This window comes from Melanotaenia boesemani, chromosome 4 (assembly GCF_017639745.1).
Source record: "Melanotaenia boesemani isolate fMelBoe1 chromosome 4, fMelBoe1.pri, whole genome shotgun sequence".
In the NCBI taxonomy this organism is placed as follows: domain Eukaryota; kingdom Metazoa; phylum Chordata; class Actinopteri; order Atheriniformes; family Melanotaeniidae; genus Melanotaenia; species Melanotaenia boesemani.
The window spans coordinates 15,524,176-15,549,889 of NC_055685.1; the positions used below are offsets into that span (position 1 = coordinate 15,524,176).

General features: G+C 36.7%; 3 protein-coding genes across 3 annotated transcripts; 2 read left to right on the forward strand and 1 right to left on the reverse strand.

The window, feature by feature from the left end:
• Positions 1-1,463: 1,463 nt before the first annotated feature.
• Positions 1,464-5,338, reverse strand: LOC121638636 (solute carrier family 22 member 7-like). The gene is made up of 10 exons (XM_041983522.1): positions 4,958-5,338; positions 4,574-4,677; positions 4,138-4,292; positions 3,875-4,043; positions 3,389-3,512; positions 3,189-3,298; positions 2,348-2,562; positions 2,132-2,240; positions 1,818-2,024; positions 1,464-1,550 (listed from the first exon to the last, which is right to left on the reverse strand). Exons 1-10 carry the CDS (start codon positions 5,336-5,338, stop codon positions 1,520-1,522), a joined length of 1,605 nt encoding a protein of 534 aa, XP_041839456.1. The 3' UTR covers positions 1,464-1,519.
• Positions 5,339-7,554: 2,216 nt separating this feature from the next.
• Positions 7,555-15,349, forward strand: synpo2b (synaptopodin 2b). The gene is made up of 3 exons (XM_041984213.1): positions 7,555-7,589; positions 10,462-11,160; positions 11,938-15,349. Exons 2-3 carry the CDS (start codon positions 10,488-10,490, stop codon positions 14,298-14,300), a joined length of 3,036 nt encoding a protein of 1,011 aa, XP_041840147.1. The 5' UTR covers positions 7,555-7,589; positions 10,462-10,487; the 3' UTR covers positions 14,301-15,349.
• Positions 15,350-19,641: 4,292 nt separating this feature from the next.
• On the forward strand, positions 19,642-24,835 carry myoz2b (myozenin 2b). Its single transcript, XM_041983430.1, has 5 exons — positions 19,642-19,776; positions 21,686-21,855; positions 22,260-22,350; positions 22,982-23,132; positions 23,215-24,835. The coding sequence occupies exons 2-5, from the start codon at positions 21,697-21,699 to the stop codon at positions 23,438-23,440; spliced, it is 627 nt and encodes a 208-aa protein (XP_041839364.1). The 5' UTR covers positions 19,642-19,776; positions 21,686-21,696; the 3' UTR covers positions 23,441-24,835.
• Positions 24,836-25,714: the final 879 nt, after the last annotated feature.

Below are 25,714 nucleotides of genomic sequence, written 5' to 3' on the forward strand. Positions count from 1 at the left end.
CATAACAAGTCAGCTTAATATTTGCTTAAAGTAAAGGAAAGAAAAAAATAATAATTTTCAATAGTTTAAAATTTTAATGCGAAAAGTTTATCATGCAGTTTTTTCTTACTTTAGTTCAAATCTACAGATCTAGTCAAACGTTAACATACACCATCTTGAACAATAATACCATGGCCGTTTTAGGTTTTTGATGATTTCCTGGAACAGTTTGTCTGTAGGACATCTGTTGTATGATGGTACTAACAATGTGGTGCACGTTTTGAATTAAGGTTTTCTGATATGGACTCAAGGTTATAATTATACTGTATATATATCGTATTTGGTTAATTATCCCATTATTTCAATATGGACCAAAAATCTTAGAGGAATGTTTTCCAACACATGGTCGAATCTATCTGACTTGTGAGTGTAGTATATTTAACAGAATTCACTGAGTATAACGTAACCATTCAAGTCTGATAAGTGTGTGCAAACTTCTGACTGGAACTGTAAACTTTACCACAACTGTATCTGTCCACACAAATATGTTTGTGTACTGAAAAGTCAGAAGAATATCTGTGTAACATTTGAATTAACCTAATGTCTAATTAGATATGCTACAGATGCAGGGTAATGATATAGCAGTTTTTAAGATATGTACCACTGACTACGTTTTTTTTTCCTTTTCCATACACAGAGCAAACTCTTTCCTTTTATTTTTTTATTTATTCACCAGCCAAGGAAAGCGTCAAACTGAGTGAATGATCACTGTCATTGGTTTATTTCCTAGTCACAAACATTACACAAAAATAAATTAGAACTTTTTCATGAAAAAACATTGGCAAGTAAGCAGACTAAAAGGACTGCATCTTCCAGCCTCTTCTAAGAGCATCCCTCTGGTTACTGATGTGTACATGTTCTGTTTCAATTTGTATTGAATTATATTGTAATAAAAAAATATATATTTTTCATATGCTCCTAAATATCTGCTTGATGGACTTGCACACTCAAGTTTCACCACTACTTTGGTGGTGGTGCAGTGTTCTAATATCAGATTGAAATTTTGTGTATTAAAATAGCCTTTTTGTTTCATTTTTAGAATTTTGTAACTTCACACTAATTATTTTACACTTTCATATATGTTGCACTAACTTCTTCTTATTGACATCCACATGTGAACAATGTTTTTATCAGATTGATCTGATTGTTAATGTACATTTCCACAGTATGTTGTTTTTCAGTTATTGTACAAGCACTGTGTGAGAACCAGAGATGGAGCAGGTGGCAGAAATACATGTACTCTCCATCCATTTTTTTCATCAACTCTTCATTCTTTACAGTTTGCTAGTTATCCCTCAACAAACAACTGATAATGAAATGTACACTTATCATGACAGAACAGTAAGAACATACTACCAGGAGCTGCTCCCTTCCAGTGAAACCAGACATTATGTTTTACCACAGACCAACATATTTTGGGTTCATGTTTTTATTGGGAATTTTAACAGTGATAATATTTGAAAGCAGGTGAGATGAATTGTTACTGAATCTCCTTCTTCTTTGTATGTTTCCTACAACATAAAGTCATTTCATCAGTCACTAATGCATGGCTCACTTCAAGGAAAAACGTGCAACACTAGCTTTATTTTTTTAATGAGCAAATGATTGAAACATGTCAAATACTGAGTTATAATATTATGTAACCCATGTAATGTTCCAGAATTATGTCACCAGACTGGATTATTCTTTAGGAAAAAACTTAGTAAGTAGCAAATAATCTACTATATATGTAATATTTGATTTCATGTCAGGCTCTTTTGAAACCTTCCTCTTTTTACCTGGGTTTCTCAATGTCTTCGATGAACTCTGGCAGTTGCATGTTTAATGTTTCAGGCAAGAGAGAAGCAACTAAACCAGCACTAACTGCAACCAAGCAGTAAGTAGCAGCAGGCAGGAGATGCCACACGTCTTCTAAAAGCATGACAAGTGGGGAAATGGACACACCCAGCCGTGCCAAGAATGAAGTGTAGCCTAGACCATTTTGTCTGAAAAGACAACAAATTAATGGAAACCTTTAGTTCAAGGTATCGTGACAGGATAGAAAGTCATTGTCTCTGGTCAGACAGTGGACAAAAGTTTTATATTGACTAACCGTACAACTGTAGGATAGAGTTCAGTTGTGTAGAGGTACATTATTGTGAACGAGGCCTCTGACATGGATTTTCCAAGAACTGCCACAATTGTTCGAATGAGCCACTTATCTGCAGAGAAAGTGTTTAGAAAGGTGAGGTGTATCACCAAAAGTCTGCAAAAATAACTAAATGAAACACAATTATATAATTTAATCTCAATAGAAACTGAAAATTACCTTGAGAAATAAAAATGTTGATGAAGAGACAGAGACCAGTGGACAGCAAGGCTCCCATCTCACAATTCCTTCTACCAAGTTTCTCCAAGGAAAAATAAACGGCTACTTTCATCGGCATTTCAATGGATGCAAATATAAACTGTGTAAGGTATGGGTTTAGACCAAACCCTGTTATATTTAGACTTATCCCGTAATATGTAAAAGCAACTCCGTACCTACAAAATGAAAATTGAAAAAAAAAAAAAAATAAATAAATAAATAAAACATAAAAAAACAAAGACATAAAAACTGTCAGTACTCACTTGAGAGTTAAGGTTGTTAAATGATAAGTATTAACTTTTTTCATGTGTGTACATTGAATACATAATGTGTGGATCAATTCTTTTGTTGTTTTCAAACTCCATTGAAAAGCTCATGATGTTTGTACATGCTCAAAGCAAATTACAAACTTAAAAAAATCTTAAGGGATAGAGTACAATACACTGGAGCTTCCCACAGAAATTAACAGAGTGTTTGCTGGCTCATATGTAGACAGAGCCACCTGGAAATAAGCCACTAATGTTGTATACAATTAACCGATTAAGATTTATGACAATGTGCACCTATGTTGACACTTTATTTATCGTGTGGGATTCTTGTGGTGATGCATGAACAACGTCTAAATGTTTTGTGTAATCTACACATGAAAACTTTAGAGGGAGCTGAGAACCTCAATCTACTAATCATTACTACATATTTACTACATAAATATAAGCAGCATCAATACTTCTTAATTTCAGCCATTGTCTCTGAAAGAAACTAAAAACACTAATTTGTTCCTTCACCCACAAATGATACTTGCCACACAATCCCTGAAGATATAGCAAGTTTTCTGATTTTTGGAGACCTGAAAAGATCTAATGCTGTGTACTTCTTATCTTCAGTGTCAGCTTCTGCAGATTCTAGTAATGTCTGTGAGAGAGCAGAAAAAATTGTCTTTCTTTTTTTTACTGTAAAGTTTATTCATGAACAGTTTTATCAATTTTACAGTAAACCTTGTACCTTTGGTGTGATGGTGGCCATACGCTTGCATTTGTTGTTTGTCTGAGCACATTTCATGATGTAATGATGAGCAGTATCAACCTTCCCTTTTGCTATGAGCCACCTTGCTGACTCTGGAAGCCACCTGAAACGATAAAACACAGACTGTCCTCTCCATTAAATGAAACTGTGGGCTGTTTGTTTGTTCAAGCCAAAACCACATTTAATAAAAACAATATTGTCCCTTCAGTGGTTGTGAAAGCATCTATATGCAAAAATGTAAAAATGGCATCCATGAGATGTAGATAGCTTGTTAAAAGAATGTATTTTAGTCATAACCAGGATTTTTCTAAGCATAATCAAATGAAGCCATTACAGACAACCAACCAGCAAGGGACTAAAGGGGTTGGTTTAAAACATGAAAAAGCTTTCGAGCACACAAATTCAGTGTGATTTGCATTAAAAAGCAACAGTTAAGATTCAGTTTGAAAAAGGTGTACTTTATACCACCAAGCAATAATGGCAAGAACCAGTGGTGACGTGACTGCCAGAATAAGCATCCTCCATTCATTTACACAGTAAGCAATTCCAACCAGAATCCAGTTCCCGATCGTCCAATCCAGGCTTATAATTACACCAGAGAAAGTCCTGCGTTCAATGCTACACCATTCAACATCTGCATATGAAAAGGTAAATAAAGTTAAACAGATTACACAATTGTAAAGAACACAGAGAAAAATGACAGAACAAATTAGCATGGGTCTCCTTACTTAAAGCAATAGAGATTATACTTATTCCTGCGAGGGACATCCCCGTAAAAAATCTCATGATGGCAAACATTACATATGATGTTGAGAAAGCACTTAAAACTGCAAATGTCAAGGACGATAGATAAGACACCAGCAGCAGTGGACGTCTCCCAAACCTGAGGAGAATCAACATGAAGTTGTCATGGTGCTCAGAATTTCAGCTTAAAAATACAATATGTTCATCCATAATTCACAAGATTGGACATGTTATTCATACCTAAAATTAATTGTTTTAAAATAATATATTTCAAATTGCTTGTGTTTTTTTTTTTTTTTTTTTTTTACACTAAACAGATTTTATTGCTATGAAAGATTTTCTTGGGGCTTTATCCAAAGAGTGACAAACATCTTGGATATATATTTAAATGGACACAAAATATTTCAAAGCAAAACTTACCTATCACTGAGAAACCCAAATAGTGGGGCTCCAATCATAACGCCAATGAAGAAAATGGTAGCTGTTGCCTTGTTCATCCCTTTTCTGCTGCACACAAGATCCCACTGCAGGGAAACAATGGATAATATGAACAATATGTCTTTTTACAGTGGCCTGTGGTAGAGGTTAAGTTCAGGGAAGTTTGAAATTTGATGTTCGAAATAATGTTTCTTACTTTTGCATATATTAAAAACTGTTTTAGCCATGAATGTTTCCATCCAGTGAGAGGTTATGTGTTAAATAGATTTTACTTACTCATCAACAAATTTTAAATAACAAAAACATTTCTCAAAAATATAATGAAGGAACTCATAGAGTTGGACATGTTAGTGGAATGACACTTACTTCTGTTACCAAAGTAGTTTTAAAGGTGCTGTTGTCATAGATCCATCCATTTTGACATTTAACTGAAAAGGCTTCCTCACTACCATTTGAACCTGACAGGTACTGATATTGTGGCGTTGTAAACATCTGACAGGAGCTCAGAGTCCCATTCCGCTCTGCCGGTATACCAACAGCCAATTTCTCATGAAGAGTTAAATTTCCAAACAAACCTCCATCCTCCAAGGCACTGATGTTGCAGTGGTGAGAGGGGACAGCGGCCATAAAGTTGTTCAGCAGGAAGTGACATGGCATAGTAATTCGCGATAACATTTGAATTAAAAACAGCCTAATTTGGAATTCTCCAAATCCATTAATTTCAGAAAGTACAGTGTCAAATTTCATTTTGCTGCTTGTCACAAGTCAACAGGAAGCTGAATGCTTTTAAAGTGAGCTGATATAAGGAGACACAGGGTCAAAAAGATACATTTACTAGCTGTGTTAATAATTACAGTTGCTTATAAAAGAGTGTTTTCAGGATTTTTATAAATGAGTTACTCTTTATCAAGCATGTACTCAGTTTGATCTTCTTTTTTTTAAATCAATTTTTATTGAGCCGTCATTACATCCCCACCTCAACCAAAAAAAAAGTCTTGAAACAGAAGCAGCAAATTTTAACAGGCTACACACACACACACACACACACACACACACACACACACACACACACACACACACACACACACACACACACACACACACACACACACACACACACTTGTACAACACAGAGATGAAAATACAATACTGTACAGTTTATGTAAAGGTTTAAAGTACATTACAACATCATATAATTTCTGCATATTTGACACAAGGCAAAATAAATATTAGTGATGTCCTAAAGGAGACCACTTGGTTAGGTTAAAACATTTCCATCTAACTGTTTTGTCGTTTAAGTTACATGATTTTGCTAAAAACATTTTAAATGGGTCCCTGAGGTTTGAATTAAATAGCTTATTTTTGACAAGTTGAGATTTCTTTAGCCAGAGCCCATGGACACCAGCCTTGTGCAGAGTCCACTAGAGTGTCTGACTCAACACATTTAAACCAGCATTGCCCAGATTCATCAAGATGGCACTGGGTTAGACACTGAATGACACTTGAGGAAAAGTGGAGGCAAACAGGATAGCTAGGCCTTGTTCCACACTGAACCATAAAGACTTTAGAAAAATCCAGCTTGTGATAAAGACATGGTTAACAGATTCATTTAATAATAATGATATTAATGGTTTTGATTTATATAGCACTTTTCAAGGTGGCACTTTTCCAAAGCACAATGAATTCGTTATTTATTAACTCCTCATTCATGCTTGGTGGTGTAGCTACGGAAACATGGCAGCCAATCCGCACCAATGGGCTCTCCCACCACCACCGAACATTCATAGACCCTGGAGGCAAAGAGGGTGAAGTGTCTTCCACAGATTGACTGGGGGAGCGGGATTTGGACCAACTTTCTGGTCATTGGACGATTTACTCTACCACCTGAGCCACTGCATAATTTAAACATTTTGAAGACTCTAAACTAACTTCTGAGTTGTTGTCCTTGCTTGTGCATGTCTTACTGGTGTTCACAGATTCACTGTGACCTGTCACCAGGTGAATATAAAGATCTGTCATTTTACGTACCGTACAGCTGAACTTCCCTGATGCTTTACAGACTTATTCACCACTTTCCTTCCTTCTTGTTAAATAGAAATGGGATAGCGTCCCATGACCCTGAAAGATGATGGATTGTGCAGACTCTGTGCAGTGCAGAATCTTCATCAAAACCTGAGTGGAGACCTTTTAAACTGTAGATTTTAGCCTTTAACCACGATATGGGACATTAACTGATTTTAAAGTTACAACTTTAACTTAAACTGTAACTTTACTTGTGTCAATTATTACAGCTCTAATACATATTGAAGATACTGTGGTATAATATGAGTTCCTGTGGATGTTTATGTTAATAAATAAAGGCTTTAATAAAACCTCCCAAACAGAAGAAAGCAGACTTTTATTGAAGCAAATCCCCACAATGACACAAGCTAAATCTGCTTGTTTAAGAAAGTGGCTGAACTGAAGGGCTGCATTAAAGGATAAATAACCTGGGAAAAACACTCATGTTTCCACTAACTGATGCAGGATACTTTCTCACTTTCTTTATTACCTCTGCAAACCACAGCATCAAACTCTGACTTAGTTCCATTTATAGGCATTATGTCAAAGAGATTAAGAGCCGTACCATTTCTGTTTACTGTATGGCTGCTCCATAATGTGTAACTTTTTCCTGAGTTTAATTAATACTCAATCACAGCCTACTTTTATATGAGAAATCCCTTATCATAAATCTTATAGTGGTTGGCCAATAACATATATAAAATTACATCTCTGTAGTCATTAGTTTTATTACTTTATTTTTCTTTAAAAACTTTATTTTAAATTAGCGGCACATTTCAGATTACTCTAAAAATACCTCCAGAGTTCAATATGTCACCTGGCCCCTGCTGCTGCTGCACCATGCTAACTGAGCTGTGTCTGGGAAAAGGGTTGAGACAGAAACACATTTGTTCTCTCACACATAAAGAAGCAAGACTGCCCTACAAGACAGCTGCTGGTAGGTAACGTGAACACCTGCTATTCACTACAAGATCTCAGATGTTTTTTGTGGTTTAGCAGTGAAGCAAGCAGGACATACATTTTGTTATCAACTGACAAGTACAAACTCTTTGTTGCATGAGGGATGATTGCTGCAAGTATTGGATGCTTGACAAGTAGTTCTGCAGTCCTTCTTAAACCTCTAAATTGTTTCATAGGATGCTATTTTAGTGAAGGAAATTAAACCACGTGTGAATGAATTACTATGGATTTCATTGCTTGTTCAGATTATGCACAATTATTGAGAAATTGACTTTACCCAGTACCATGCAAGTTATGTAGGGGGGAAATGTTCCAATCTAAAATGCTGTTTTAATGCATAGTAAACTTATTAAATTATCTGTATTTGTGTGGGCCCATTGTGATTGCAACTATACAGTCAGTTTTATTTTTTTTATTTATTGTTTAGTTGTTTTAAGGCAACTGGAGTGAGTTATAAAAATGTGGACACTGTCAAAAATGGGCATGATTCTCATTAGTGAATCTGGTTACACAGTATAATTATCTGACAACCCTGAATCGTCTAATCTGCTAGAGCTCAGTCCTCATGGGGTCATCCCTCAGAGGAAGAGTTCACTCATTTCAAGGATGCTGACTCTGTGTTTCCATGGAAATGAGTCAACATACTGAAGTTGAAACCATACTAGGAAAAAGAAACTCTGGCCTCAACAAAGTCAGATTTGATGGAGGTCAAGTGTTAAAGTGAAGTGGAACCAAGTGTGAAGAGAAACCTGGAGGGCAGAGATTTGCTTTGAATCACAGTAAGACTTTAAGAGGCACTTACCTTTTGGTAATCTTTTTAGTGACAGATTTTTGTTGCTGAGCTTTTAACAACCTTACAGCAATGTTGTGTCCAGTTACCCCAACTGCCAAATGCTGCAGGTAACAAAAGAGTGCATGGTTTCTGCATTGTCATGTGTTGTCGTTTTTGTTTTGTTTAACCTGAAAGAATATCAGCTACAAGATTTTTCTGGATCCTGCTGTCCAGTATAAATAAGTTAAAGTGTACAAAGAATATGACAGAAAGATTTGCTCTTTGCTACAATTACGCAAACAGTATAGTTAAATAATATTTTAAGTGCACACAACAGTGATCCATCTGTGCACAATGACCATGCTCATGTATTATAACTGTCTTGACACCTGCCTACAAAATCAAATTTGTTAACCACCTCAGTTCAAATGTGTTAGATGTGTAGCAACTAATAAATGCCATCATGTAAAAATAGGTGTCCTTTACATCTTCTGCAAAAATTATGAAAACCAAACAAATATCAGTACGTTTCTGCATTTTATTTCTCTCTTGTCTGGAGATCAGTTATGCTAATGTGAATGAGGCTTTGGAGCTAACTTAGTTGTCCTTCAGTTTTTAGTTTGCTAGTTTGTGCATCAACTTCTCTGTCTACAATAGAGCATGCATGTCGGGAATGCAACCTGGGTGATATAATAAACACCATATTGCCCTTAATGTGTTTATAAATGATGATGAGGATATTATGAAATGAGTTTATCATTTCATCTAGTCAACAAAGCAATGGCTGTTTTAAATTGAGTGGAGCTGTGAATGTTGATGTATGTGTGGCGAGTGATGTGTGATTTAAGCAATGAAGCTTTGAGAAAAGTTGTCAGAGTTTTAATAATAATAATAATAATAATAATAATAATAATAATCAGATATTTACCAAAAACTGTAAGATGTCTTTTTTCAAAAGGTCTCGTAATATTTGCGGCTTTAAATGTGCTTTATTTAGCTGGCGGAAGCAAAAATGGCTCTTTAGATTGCCAAGGTTGCAGCCTAGGTCCTCTGTGTCTAAATACATAGAGCATCGTAAGAATGGATAGTCACCACACACTAAATAAAATATGTCAAAATGACTATATAAAATGACAAGTCAAATGGTACACATGGTACACATTTCCATGCATCATTCCAAAGAAACTGCTGTTTGTTGAATTACAACATGTGTAAACGTTTGAGAACAACACTATGGCACCACCTTCTGGTTAACCTGGGGAATTGCTGTGTTCATGTGTAAAAATCTTTTGTTCCCCATGTTTTTATCCTCCTAAAGAACAGTGGAGAACTTTCTCCTGTCTACATTTTTATATTTGTAAAATATAAATTTTAGAAAGGAATTAAGTTTAAAGTTTAAAGTGATGTTCTAATAGCATTATTGGCTCACTTTTCTAATAAATTAACTGTTGGTGGGTTTCCACTCACAAAACAAACATTGCCCTTAAGAGGACAGCGAGAGGTAAAAATATTAATTAATCTGAAACATCAAAGCATATCTTAAATGGAAATGCTGACAGCGACTGCAGCCCTGAAACTTGTTGTGGTGACAAATCGGAGAAGTGGAGGAAAAGAAACCTTTGTGTAAACAGGAGTTCGGAAAACAGCCACCCAATTGTTTTGCTTATACTCTTGCCATGAATGCTGTTTCCCCCATGATATTACATACCATTCCATTTACAGCAATGGCAGCCCTGATGAGACTGCCAAAGCAAATCTTCAATTCCTATTGGGGATTAGAATAGTTTGGAGAATTACAGGGTTGTCATAATGTTAAAAAAAACATACTTAATGCTCTACACAAAAGTGAAAATAAGTCATATTTATTAATAATAGAACTTGAATATTTCAGCAATACTATTCTAGTATTTAAACGTAGTTTGCATTCATGTCAGTCCATGTGTAATTAACTCTATTATGTTGTGTTTTCTTATGTATGTATATATATATATATATATATATATATATGTAATGTACATTACTGAGGTCTACATTATCTGCAAAAGCTGAAATTACGTTTATTTTGTTCTTAATGAAGGTATCCTTGGTGAATCAGCACAAGAAATGGAACCAGAAGCTGAAGATCTTGAAAAAAGTGATAACTTGACCTGGTCAGGATCTGATGGTTCCCAGGAAATTTGTGCCTCTGAGTCTTTGACAGGGTCCTATAATGAAGATGATTACAGTGAAGCTGAGAACCCCTCAGCCCCTAGGTCTGGATGTGAGTCCCCAGCGTTCCTTAATTTGCATGACTGGGAATCTGTAAATACGCAAGAGTCCCCTGCAGAGCATTATGAGAGGAATGCTGCAGTTTCACACAAAGGCAAGGATGACATCTACATTTGTGAATCAAGAGAGTCCATTACAGGATCTCCTCACACCCAAACCTCACCAGCGTCACTTTCCATAGACCCAGAGCCCCCAGATTCCATGCCTCACACTGGCCACATATTGTGGCAGCATTCCCAGTCTTCCTCCTCCTCTCTTGGCTGTTCTGCAGATCTGACCCAGGCCTTGACCCTGACCACAAAACAGCCCCAGGGAACCAGTTATAGGCAGGGCCCAAGGACTGGGAACAGGAGGGTTGAATCTTCAGAGGAAGGAGGGAGTGGTGAAGCACCTCCTGCTTCTGTCTTCTTTGGAATTTCAGACGAGGGTGCTGAGCAGGCAGAGAAGTGGAACTCAGGGTCTGACACAGATCTGTGCAGACCGGACAGGCACAGGGAAAGGTACACACGTAAGTATCTAATCTTCTTTCCTCCTTCGATATTTCAGTGAAGCTAGTAGTGCATACTGCATGGCATAAAGTGAAAGCTTTTTTCCAAGCTGAAATGAGCATGTGTGATTCAGATGAGATATTATTTAATGTTTGAGACACAAATGACTCCAGATTAAAACCTTAAATATAATTTTTTTGTCTCTATTTGTTGTAGGTGATTTGTACGGATTTTGTTTATCTCATCAATAACTTGTGTGTTACACTATGGGTGCAGCTATTTTCATGCTGTAACATGGGTTCTATTTGAAGTGGATTTAGAGGCAGGATTCCCATGGCTTCATTAGTCAGACCAGGATAAGAATAAAATATGACCATATGATGAAGTTGGCAGAGGCAAATTTGACAGACACCAACATGTGTCTCCCTGGATTGTCACCCGATCCCTTTTTCAATCGTAAGACTGACTGCAATGGAAAGTGAGGAGCTCACTTTTCTTGCCTTACAGACCCCCCTGGGTTAGCTGTAAGTAAATATGATGCTTTTATTAGTGTGCTTGCTTCAGCAGGGGTAACTTAAAATTTCTGCTAGTCACGATTACTTTACAGAATAATACTGAAGATTAAATACTCTGTCCCCAAATTATCTCATTGTGCAATGACGTAGGAAATAATATGGATTTCTGATATCATAAGTGACTTGGAGAATTTAAAGATAAAACAATGTTTGTTCAAATAGATTTTTATATTTTCATATTCCCCTCCTTTCTCTCCTTTTCTATCCTTCCCTTTGTCTCAGGGCTCAAACACACCGAGAGCCAATCAGAGAAACGTGTGAAGGAGACCAAGTCTAAATGTAAACAAATTGCCCGACTGCTGACTGATGCACCCAACCCACAAAATAAGGGAGCCTTGCTGTTTAAAAAACGCCGCCAGAGGGTCAAGAAATACACACTTGTGAGTTACGGGACTGGTGTTGACAGCGAAGACCAAATAGAGGGACAAACTGACGAAATTAGATCAGCTGGGTATAACATTGTGCCTACAAGTGATTCAGAGCAAGAGGAGCAGTATTCTCTTTATCATCAGCAGTATAATTTAACTGTAAGTTGGGGAAGTGTTCAAAATATGGAAGCTCTACCAGAGACAAAAGGGAAGGGAGTTTTGATGTTTGCACAACGGCGCAAACGAATGGATGAACTTGTGTCAGAGCATGAAGAACTGAGGAGTAAAGGATCACCAGTGGAGGCAGTGTCAGAACCACAAAGTATAAGAGGACAGAATACCTATGACCCAAAGGAAATGCATGTGCATGCTGATGAGACCAAATACTCAGATGTAAATCTCAAGAAACATTTAGAATGCCATGATGATATTCAGCAAATGAACCACCTCTCTAACGTCCCCAAACCTTTGGTGCCGAACAGAACTGCAAAACCTTTCCAGGGATTTCAAGATGGTTCAACTCCTGCTGCCATGCCTGGGGGTGTCAGTCCAGTCCAAAAGATGAATGAATCAAGATTTAAAGTACCTGTGCCAATTAATACTAACCCAAAAGTTTGGTCTCCAACTGGAGACATCATAGCCTCAAGAGATGAGCGAATATCTGTGCCAGCCATAAAGACCGGCATCCTACCAGAGTTGAAACGGAAAACCACTAATAAACAGCCATCAACGTCGGCACGAGGCACAGATCCAAACATTCAAAACAAAGGGGAAAGGCGGTCTTATATTGAGTCAGAAGAAGACTGTTTTAGTCTGGGTGCTGAGGCCTGCAACTTCATGCAGCCCAGAACAATAAAACTCAAGAATCCTCCTCCAGTTGCCCCAAAACCCAACATCAACCCATCGTGCCCACCTTGGATGAGGACAAGTCCCTCCAGTGAACCCTATATTCCCCCTAGAAGTCCAGTCCCACAACCCTCTCACAGTCCTGTGGGGCCTCATAGTCAGCATTATTTACAGCAGCAAGATTGGGCTCAACCTCAACAGATGGCCAGCCGTTGGGCATCAGATCAAACTCAGGCAACACTTCAAACACCTGCCAATGCCTGGGTTCCGGTCAACTCCTCTTCTCAGCTTCATCTTCAGCCAACCACAAATAGCTGGAGTCAACAGCCCGCACGATCCCCTGTGAGTATGCAGGCCCGCAGTCCCTCTTACAGCCCACATTCACCCCCAAAGAACAAGTCAGACAGTGCTCCAAACTCTGTTGCTTCTTGCCCACCACAGACAGAGAAGTCATACTTAAACACATCTAAAGGCTTGCAGGCTTCTCCAAAGGGCCGAGTCTCAGACAGGAGTATTAAACAGGGTGCCGATGGTTCAGCCATGGCAGGAAAGGGCGCAGAATTGTTTGCCAAAAGACAGTCCCGTATGGAGAAGTTTGTTGTTGATGCTGAAACAGTGCAAGCTCATAAAACAAGATCCCCCTCCCCAACTTTGTCCCTTCCTAACTCTTGGAGATATTCATCCAATATTCGTGCCCCACCTCCACTGTCATATAATCCTCTTCTTGCTCCTTTCTACCCTCCATCAGCAGCCAAGCAGCCCCCTTCCACGAGCCCCAAAATCAAGCCCAACACCAAAGAGAAGCCTAAATCAGCCCCCAAGCACCTCAAAGCCTTAGATATCATGAAACATCAACCCTATCAGTTGGACTCCTCTCTTTTCAAGTATGATGCTGCCTCTGAGGCAAAAAGCCCCAGCCCTAAACCAACTCCTGTCTCAAAGTTTGAAATTACCAAAAGCCGTAAACAAAGATCTGCCTCATCTCACTCTTCACATATTACCTCTGATCTTGCTGTACATAGCAAGATAGAGACCCCCGCTAAGTCTCCTGGGCCGGTAAGTTCTCAAAATTCCTCTGTCCAAAACACGAGAGCAGCTGAGCCACTAGCTACTGACAAGCACTTGGATGAAAAGCTCGTTGCCACAACTGCAGGCAATCACATAAGCAGCAAGCAAGCACCAAGCGCCCGACCTCCCAGCACGTCCTCTCAGCATTCGTCTATTGGTGACAGCATAGCTTCAGCTTTCTCCCCTGCATCTCTTATTGCTCGAGGCGCACGCCAAATGGCTCCTCGTCCAAAATTTTCTGCTAAGAAACCAGTGGTGACAGGAAAACAGTGGAAGCCTGTTGCTATGCTTCAGTTGATCTAAGACTGTTCATGGTCATGCTTTGTTGTAGTCTGAGGCCATAATTGCACCATTACACCTGCAGCTTGGTGACTTAAATATTTTAACAAATGAAAATGTTTAGACTTTTTGCACTAAATGCAGCCTTCATCCAAAGTGATTAACAGTAAATAACTATGATAAATGTAGGTATTTAAAGATACTGATAAATAAGTTTAAACTTAAATTAATTTTAGATAAATTTTTATTAATAAACCAAACAAAGTAAACAAGTGATAACACTGACTAATTCAGCTTATTTGAATAATAAATGAATGACTTATCGCATTCTCCTTCTAAAACTTGGACATTGTGTGTAGACTTGAAAGGGAAAAGTGAGAAAAAATACTAAATAATTCTCAGGAAGTGCCTTTACATGTGCAATAATGTGTGAATAGAGGCAAATTGTGTTAATGCCTCCAGTCTTTAGTTGTTTTTGTTTTCTCTCTCCTTTGTAAGAGAGAAGATCACATGTAGCAGTAACAACCAGTGAACCCCCAAACAACACAAACAATTATAATCGCCATACTTAACCACTGTTTAAAATTCTGTTAAGTGGTATAACAATTATTCACTTCATATGTACTAAATACTTTTAATTATTAATTGTGAATGGGGGAAACATGTGTACACATTTAATTTGTGTGTGCAAACTTTTTTCAGTTCCTTCTGTCTCATTCCAGATTTTTACAGTATCACAAAAGATAAACAGATTACCATTGGGATCTTTAACCCTGACAACTAAAAGTATTATGCATCATTTTTTAATGTGTACATATCTCTCTGCAAGTATCTGTTATGAACAGTTGTTCAACTGTCAGTAAGTCATCAAACATTCTGCTTCTTTATGTTAGTTGGGAAACACCAACAGCAGAGATCTGAATGCTGACGCTGATTCACATTATAGCAACTCCAGATGAAACAAGGAAAACAACTGTCTTGTTTGTCTCTGTCTTCCTCTGTCTGACTTATCACTGTTTATTGCACTTCTTGTACTCAGCACAGTTATAACATTAAATTTCTTTTTCCTCCTACCTGTGTACTTTCTATGGGTGTTGATACTTACATGAGCTTGTCCTTCTGAGCAGCCCTCGCTTCCTCTTTTATCTCTTTCACCACCCTTTATAAAATATTCACTGATTTTTCATACACTGTCCACAATTATAAATTATTATTTTAAATTTCAATTCACGTGTGTATGTTCACCTCATTTTTTCTGACAGCACAACTTTTACTCTAAATTTGAAAAGTTTGGGACTATCTCGAGGCCTCAAGGATTTTCTGCACATTAAAATCCACTTAAAAGCAGAGTTTGCATTTAGCCGTTCTGTACCAACTTGCCAAATTCATATGAGAATATAACCCATGTTAATTATATTTTTTTCAAAAGATCACAGTGTCTGCACAACCTTAATTAGCTACAAAACAAAGAATATTTTGGAGTGATCAATCAAACAGGTAATACTCAAATATCTTTAAAAAATTAATATCTTCATTAGTAATAATTTTCTTATAATAAGATCTTGATATTTGGTACTATTTATAATCATAAAATATCAACAAGGTATTATTGAATAGCATAAGTGTTTCTTAACATAGCATCAAACTGTAAATAAAACTGTAGTCTTCTTTTATCATTTATTAATTTTCTAAGATTTTATTTAAAAAACCTTGACACTTTTTAAAAGAGAATTTTAACTACTAAGGTTTTGACTCAATTTAAAGATATTATATAATGCAAACTATAAAACCAAATTCAGTGGTTTAATTTCATAAAACAGAATAACATTTTTCTTCCATTAACATTAGTCAATGTTGGTAGAAACAACACAGGCATATATAATATAATCCAATACAACAGTACACTTACCCAAAGTTTCCGTATTTTTGCTTTTTGTTGTTATCACAACAATAATATTTCAATTTCATGTCACAGTTAATTATAATAGTATACTGGAGTTATTTGCAATTTAAAGTATCTCTAATATTTCCCTTTCTGTAATGTATGATATTGATTATGTATGATACATAACATGAACTAAAAATGCTGTGAGTTGATATCCAAGAGTTACCCACTTCTAATGATTTATTAACTAACCAGTGTCTTCAACACAATTATATTTACACGTACTGATTTCTTATACCCAACACTATTTTTTATCACAACATATACATCAGTTCCGTGCTACCATTTCAGCTGAGAACCACATATTTTTCTTTCTATTGTTACAGCATTTTGTAGTTCTTGTATCAGTGTTTTATGGTCATGTAAGGACTGTAATTGACTGAAATGTCCTTTTGTCTCCAGTAAGACTTTGCTAGTCTTGGATAAAAAAAAAAAAAACATTATTCTTACATAATTTCCATAATGCTGAATGACTGTAACAGAAGTAAACCTCTAAAAATCATTCAAAAGCACTGTAACAATCTAGATGTTCAAAGTGACCCACATGCAAACTCTATTTTTAGCTGGTTTTTCAGGGAGAGAAAATAGAAAAACAGTTTCAAGCACATTTTTATGGTTACCTTTTAGATAATATTCTCTCTGTGATCTGGCAGCAGGTAAGTTGTGAAATTGTTTTAATGTCCCAGATTTTACCACAGGTCATATGATGGATCATATCAATATTTTCATTAAGGTATTTTAGTGGGATTGAAATGAAAACTCATTTCTGAAAATGGTTGACTGGTATGATCTCAAATCTGTTGTAGGACAAAGAATTGTAACAAAGTTTATTGACTTCATAATGTCATCGCTATAAAAACCTCTCACCCCAAAAGAAATAATATAATCTTTCAAGACTAAAAAATAATCTGTTATTTTAAGTAAAAAGAGAGACAAAAAAATGGTTTTATTATTTTTTTATTAGTTAACTATACAATTATTAGTTGTTGAAGTTTTCATGAAACTAGAGGATGGCACCAAAGTGTAGAAAGCTTCTGCAGAACCAGTAAACAAATATAAGTTTTTCTTTCAGGGCTTTGGCAGGAGTCGATCCCTCAGCCTGCCCCAGCGACTGAATTCAGTGTCGTCTGCTGAACTTCTGTCACCTGTAAGCACACCTGGAATCCAGCGATATTTTTTGTCTACACAGAGGCAAACATCCATTCAAGAGAAAGTCCCCAAGCCGCCGACACCATGGGAGGCAGCTTCAAGAAGCCCCATCGGCTCAGTGGAAGACGCCTTCATGTTTCAGAGTCTCCCCTCATCTGTCGCTTCTAATGTTAAAGCTGCAGCGCAGCTCAAATCTCTGCCAGAGCCTCCAGATGAATGGAAGCACAGGGTGTCTCTTGATACTGCAGCTCTCAGTAAGGGTCATCATTATCATGCTGCCCCAGCTTCTCAGGCACTGTCCATGAGCAGGACATTTCCAACTAAAAAACCAGTTGGCCCTCCCTTCAGGCCCGCTCGACCCCTGAGAGATGCAAGTGGAGCCAGCACTGGATACATAACACAAGGCCCTGGTCCAACAAAATATTCTCACTTGTATACTGCAGTCCAAAGAAGTTAACTACATTTAGATGAAGTCAGGCATTCATCAGATAAAAGAGAGATGCTAAATTATATTAACATTAATGGTTTGTGCTTTAGATTGTCACAGGCAAAGTGTGTTCAATATATTATAAAAAAATGGCGTATTTACTTTATGTTGCATTAAAAAGTTAAATGTACTTAAGTTTTACTGAAAAGTCTCAAAATTTTAGACAACAGTTGTTAACTGTTGGTGGTAGAGATGTTTGTAATATGAATGGCTGCTTGGTTTGATGAAAGCTGTGAGCTACTTTCCCCACTTTGATGGGTTATTTTATTCTAGAGTAGAAGCAGGACATCGCAGACAGTTTAATACAGTTTGTTTCTATTACATGTGTGTAGAAGGTAGAAAGAATGTGCAGAAAGGAAAAATATTCAAATAACTGAGAAGTGATGTTGACTAAATAATGATGGGCAGGTCACTTTATTTCACTTATCTTAAGATTTTAGAAGTGGTTGTGTCTTAATTATGTCTTCAGGATAATGTAAAGCATGTTATTTTACTTTTAAACATTTTTCGCACCAATAACCATTGTACTTGTCAATCAACCTGTAATAATCAGAGTGTAACTGATGAGTATAAAAACAGCATTACTTGCACCTCACTTTTTATTGACATCATTTTCTAAATTACTTCAAGAATTTTTATCTATATTATGGTCTGACATATACACTGATGCCATTCTGTAATATTCTGTAATATTACCCAATAATATTAGATACAGATAGTTAACTCTCCACTGGGCTTCAGTATGAATTTGTCTTTCACTCATTGTGATCATAGAAAACACACAATTTTATTCATTTATGGCATTTGCTATTGGCTGCAACATATTTCTTCATTCATGCTTCATTATAATGACGTTATTCTAAATGAAGAACCACATGTCAGATTTTTTCATGAACATAGAGATTGTTCTAATAATCATGTATCTAAGAAGAGTGAGTACTACATGCATATATTCACCAAGTATCCCTCACTGTGTGATCTTACAGGATTGTATCTGTGTGAGTTCCTTATAAAACCACATTTATTGCCTAAAAGAATTCAAACTGAGCTTTAACCTTGCACAGATTTTATTTTTTTCACTTTTTAAACACAAACTACATAAATGTAAAGAATTGTAAATGTGTGTGGGTGTGTTTTCTCACTTTTAAAAACACAGTTTCTATCCTCCAGGTATTTTATTCTTATAAAAAGTATGCTTGATTTATTTTTCTTATATTTTTAAAAAACATACTGTGGTCATGTTACACCCTGTTATCATCTGTTTATCTTTATTTGTTCATAAGATAGTAAATTCTTAATGCTCCATGAGATTGATTTAAAAATTAACAGCTGTATTAGGGACAACCAAATCTCTTAATAAATATATTTTTTGTCACAGAGACATCACCCATTTAACCTCTTTTGCTTGTCTGTTTATCATTATCTAAAGTCAGAAAGGACACGCAGTAAGAGGAGCTCAGCTTTGCAGAGAGAAGTAAAAGCTGCAGCTGTGCATAGTATTAATGACCTCCCTAACTTGAAGCCATGGCACGTCTGAAGTTATGTCAACCACCAGGAGACCTGTTCATTTTGAAGATTCACAAAGAAGAGAAGAAAAATGTCTCAGCAGGGGGAATCCTCATCCCTCAAAACATCGATGCACAAAGAGTATGTGTATGCGCTGTCCATCGTCCCCTCTCCCTGCTATCCTTGTCCCATAGTGTCTGCAAGTGGTTTTGAGTGTTTGGCAGGTTAAATTTAGCCTATTGATGTAAGCTGCATTCCACTCACAACAGACACAGGGACACACTCACAGTTTGGCTTTAGTGTCCAGGAGTGTGAAGATCAGGAAAGATCAACCTACCTACTGTGGGTTGACCCCTGAGCCTCTGTGTCTCCTCTTCAAGGATACAAGTTGAACAGCAGGGACAACATCACAGGTATGGGCAAGCATAGTCAAAGTGTATTTTTAATTATCAGATAATTATTCTGAGGCCATGTTTGAATATTTAAGACTGCTGCTTTTTTGTCAGAAAATACATTTGACTGCATGTTACATTTACACTTTTTAAAACTAGAAGAACACTCATTTATCTTCATCTGTTTGAACTTTATTGCCTAACTTCATTGTAGTTTTGTATGGAAAATATTTTCTCAAATACCTTTCCTGATAACACAGCTCTATGCAGCATAGATGAGGTATCTAAAATTTAAATGAGTTGCCGCATCGAGGTCTCAATTTGACATCAAAGCCAGTTGTGAAATCATTTTTATTTGCACCAACTGCCAGTCTTGATATCGTGGTTTAGGACATTTGTTGGCACTCCTGGACATTTGTTGTGCCCAGACTTATGAAACAATGCATCCTTGACCTTTACACTGATGATTTATCTTGTGACAAGATTGAGGGGAGATGTCACAAAGATTAGCTCACACTCTCAAAAACTGGTGCAGCAGAGATTAAAGTTGTACTTCTGAGTCATACCATGTAACACACTGTAATCATTAATTGTGAAGTCTACAGATATAATTATTGCATGGTGAAAGTTATTATGGCAGATTTATTTGAGGGCATTGTCCAAATAATTTTTTAAACTCCAAGTAATAAAGAAATAATACTATGTACAATATTGTACAGCTATATTATGTAATGACATAATAATATTATGACACTTTAAGGCCTGAGAATGAAATGTTGAGAAAAGGACTTGAGATTTTGTTTCCTGGTTGCCATAATGTATTAAACTATGGACCAGCAACACATTACTGCCCTATTGCCTCACTGTGTTAAAATTAAAATACCCTTTTTTATGACATTTTATTTTTTTTGCCTCCAGCCGTCCAGCATTTTGCCAGTGTCACCAAAACAACAATGTCACAATTCAGTACAATGGCAGCTGGATAGAGGAAGAGATGTGCAGCAGTTATTTGCAGAGTGGTGTCAGAACTGAGGCTTGTCAGACAGAAAGAGACAAGAGAACATCCCCCCTGATCAGAGTTCAAAATGTCAGGGTTGTTCTCCAACACTCGCTGTAAATAAAGATACAGGATGATTTATAGCCAAAGATGACTAATCCTTTGTCGTCCTTTTTCTAAAGTCTATTTCTGGGTGGGTGGGAGGGGGGAGGGGAGGGGGGTTGGAAGGGCCAACTGTAAAGCCATATGGGTAACGTGAAGGTCTGTGACAGCTGGGGTCTATCTGTGCATGTGAATGAGGAAACACTATGTTCCCAAAACTAAATCTCGAACATAATTAATTTCTATATTTAATTCTGTATTTAGAGGCACATTCGATTTTATCTATGAACTTTTTCTAAACCTGTCCAGCTAACAATTTTAAAACAAAAGATATTAGCTATTAGCCTGTATCCAACATTATTTAGCTCTAGAACCCGGGCCAGGTTTACTTAGCATGATAGCATTGGTTATTTGGACAACCCCAGACCCAAAACTAAAGTCACATTTTTACACATCAGTCCCTAATTATAGCCAAAACATTTAGGGGGAAAAAATCCCACTAAGACTTTCATAGTTTAATCTGTGCTTTGGAGATACATTTTTCCATTCAAACTTTCACTCAATCAAATTATACAAATCATTAGACTGTAGAGCTGGGGACTTTGTAAGGGTTCAGTCAAGAAAAATCAGTCATTTGTCTGGTTATTTAGATACATTTTGGCATGTGTGTGTTTTTTGGAAATGTTTATGCTACATCCAATTAGTAAGGTGATACTAATGAATATCCACTTAATAGTTAAAAGTAGTTCTTTTGTTTTTGTGTTTTGTTCCCTCATCTTGACATCTCATGTTCATGTCTTTACTCTCTGTAAACCTTTTATTGTCTGGCAGGAGACATTATCATGGATCTTGGAAAGAAGCTCAGCACTCCAAAAGACATCATGTTGGAGGAATTGTCACTACTTTCCAACAGAGGCTCCCGGCTTTTCAAAATGCGCCAGAGGAGATCTGAGAAATACACCTTTGAAAGTATTCAAAATGAAGCAAATGCTCTGCTGAATGTAAGTCAGGTTGTTGGCCTTGTTCATCATTTCATGCATTTTAATGTAATTGCTCCCATTCCTGATACTTACTGTGCCGCTTTGTAAAAGTAGCATTAGTGTCTGAGCACTGTTTATTAAATAAATTTAATCAGGAAATGGGCTCTTAAGGATAAAACGGTTACAACACTTGGATGATAAGGAAGACACGCGTCACATGCCTTTTTTATCCTGTGGTTGGATCTTGTGAGGGGCTTCTCAGACACTTTGTTAAGGAGCTGCTCCCCTCTTTATCAGTACATGTTGATGTGTTGTGGTACTGTTACACTGTTTGAGTAAACGTAGCTAATTGCTTAGAAACAGACAGATATACCATCTAATCAAACATGCAAATATTAATTCAATAAAAAATTATTGTTTTCCAGAATGACGTTCTGAACCAAATGCACACTGTGGAAATTAAAGTGGAACCACCAGCTCAGGGAAACAATGCTAATGCAGATAACATTGCTTCAGGTAAGCATGCCTTTCACCTAGCCTGTTAAATCTAATATGAACCATTACAATTGGCAACATTAGTGAGTAATCATATAGTAATAATTTCATGTGCTACAATGCACCTCTGTCTGTAGACATACGGCTACAATTGAGATGTTATGCTGCACAGCAGAATATGTGCTACTGATTATGTAACTCTGATATAACAATGACAACGTGTATCAACACAACATCCACACTAGCTTAACTAATTTCCCTTGATGAAGCCATGCACAATAAGTAAATATGACTTATTACACAAACTGAGATCTGCTTAATTCTTGTTCAGTTATATAATTTTAATGGAAAACCAGCTCTGTACTCATTCTAAAATGCTTTGGTGTCATGTATCATCCTGTCTCAGCATATTATTTGATGATCACACACTCCAAATGTTCTATTTTAAGTCTTAAGATCATAATGATGGACAGTTCAGTCTGACTGTGTCAAGTGTTTTCAAAGCAAAGTATCTATTCTTAATCTGATTTGCTTTAAGCTTTCAAAGAAAAATGAAGACAAAAGCAAACAGCTGTCAGATCACTCCGTTGTAATATTAGAACAATCATCCACAGTATCGTCTCTTTTTGCTTCCTCACTGACACGACTGCAGAAAAGTCAAACAGCACAGCAATGCCCAAGTCCTACCACTCACCATGGGAGGAGGCCATCCTCCGTGACCCAGACCTTGCTGATACTGTCACACTCAAAATGCAGATACCGGACCCCCGACCTGAGCTCCCTGAATATAAATGTTTCAACCGGTGAGAAAATGACAAGTAGAGTTAAATGAGTTGGTACAGGAAGTGACTCAGCGTGACATTCATGTGTTGTTTCCAATTACAGAGTTGCTACTCCTTATGGGGGGTTTGAAAAAGCTCCCAGAGGGATCACATTTAAACTCCCTGATGTGGACCTGAATCCACCACAATACCCAGAGCTCAATGAACCAGGGACAAAACGGCCCACCTTCAACAGGACAGCCCAGGGGTGGATATCTGAGGGCACCCATCTCATCCTACCAACTGTTACTCTGGAGGCCATCAATGTCCCAGAATCGGATGACCTGTAGATGGTTTTATTGGATGGCAGCATGGTGCAGTCTGTCGTATTTAGCTCAGCTGGTGACAACAAAACAGTTAGTAGCACAGTGCAAGTCGTTTCTAATATTTAAGATTTTATCCCAGACATTAGACATTATTTATTACAGTGGAAAACAAAACATATCCAAAGTAAATCATGTAAATAGCAAATAAAATGGGCTCTTCATTCTCCTATTCCACCAATGCTAAAAGCAAAGTTGTAAATTTTGACAATGTTTGAATAAGATAAGAAAAATGTCATGTAAATAAAGGCTCAAACTTATTTATTTGTGGTACAAGAGCAAAACTGAAACATGCATGTATTGTGACCAGTTTTCAATATTTATAGTCAGTTTTATTTAGCACCAAATCATCTGTGGGCATTTTATAGAGTTTAAGACTTAAAATGTCTTTGTGTGTATCTTTGGTTGGTTCGTTTTCTTTGGTTTGTTTGTTTTTTTCTTTTCTTTTTTGTATTTGTCAGTATGTAGTGCAATAAATATATAATGGATACTAATCAGTTAGTATTGATATGTAATTTTCATGTGTCATATTAACAAGTATAAAAACCATTTGCAAGATTTCCACTAACTGGCTTGAGGCTATGTTCTATGTAAAAGCAACACATGAAGACTTTAACATGTTATAGTGAGCATTGAGGCAATAAATTAGAAACATCAAATTCATGAGTACAGATCATCTGACTGTATTATTATTATTTCATAACTGAAAAATAATTTACACTATCTGCTTTAAGAAAATTACGTCCAGTTTCAGCTATATTGTCTCAAATGGAAAAACTTTGCTTTGTCTGTTCTTTAGTCATTAGACAAAAGTTGTAACTTCCCAGTATGTCAGCACACAGCACAGAACTGTGTTTGATGATATACTGCATGTGTGTGAGAGATGTTTATGCTGAGCCTCTCAGGTCTCGAGAAAATGTGTAACAGGTGAGTCTGTCAACATGTCAAAACATAATGTAATATTTTAGGGTATAGGTAACATTTGTCATTAACTATTGATTTGTATTGGAGAGTGTTAAGTTGACATAATGCAAACCTTCAGCCGTGTATTTATTAATACTGAAGGCTCACCATGTGTTTATTATCTCTAAACCTAACCATACTTTAACTGATATCTAAACCTGATATTGTGTTATTGTAAGAACAGATGGGACTTGGTTCTCTTGTGTGACAATCCTTGCTGTAACACTACTAACAACATTTTTGTTCTTCCTTATAGCATTTTCAGGACATCCAATAGTTGTGCAATATCACGACTGTTTCATGTTATGAAAACGCTACAACTTGCAAAGAAAAATGTAGCCTTGTAAGGCTTTTGGAACTTTAGAAATACACTTATTTGTACTTAAATTTATTTACTTACTTATTCTTTCACAATTTTTACAATTTACAAAACATTTGTCATAGATTCAAATGATGCAAAATCAAGCAATATTATGAATTTGTAGCCCAAAGGGTGCAGAAATTTTACAGTTTTGGAACATTTTACAGTGAAATTGCTTTGTTTTGTGCTCTGGACCACTGTGGCTATTTCCCATGATGTTTCTGACATGAGACTGGGTTTCCAAAGAACTACATTCAGGATGCAAGAGTTCTGCTCTGCCTTTTGAAATGAGTTACCCTTCGATATTAAGTGTTGTCAACACATATTCAAAAGAGAGAGAGAGAGTGGAGGTGTTTTTACTCTTTGACAGCTGGAAAACTGAAGAAAGGCAGGGAAGAAAAAGCTCCCACGGGACTGGATTCAGGGCCACTGGGAACTTATAAAGAAGCATGGACTAAAGAATGTTCATGCCCTTCTTCACAGAGTCAAAGGGAGAAAAGTTTTTTTACCATTTAATCTTAGCTTTGTTTATTTATTTTTTTTTCTATCATGCTTCATCTTGGGACAGTCTTGTGTGTGATAAATATAAACTTACCCAAATTATATTTGAAAAAGAAAAAAAAGAACAACAGAAGAACAAAAATTACTGTAAAATGTCTTATTATGATGGCTATGCACTGAAATTTAGGGCTGCAGGAAGGCTTGATACTTCACAGATAACTGGGGAAAAAAAACAGAAAAGACATCTTTCTCCAAAAATAACCTGAAAACATGAGCATTGAGCTTGACAGCTCATCTGAAATGTGTTCAGCTGAGCTATATCTAGCAAGAGAGAAATATGAGGCATATTTTTATGTTATTTTTAAATACCAAAAACTCAGTGTCTAAAAGATATTTTAAGTTACAGCAGCATCCAC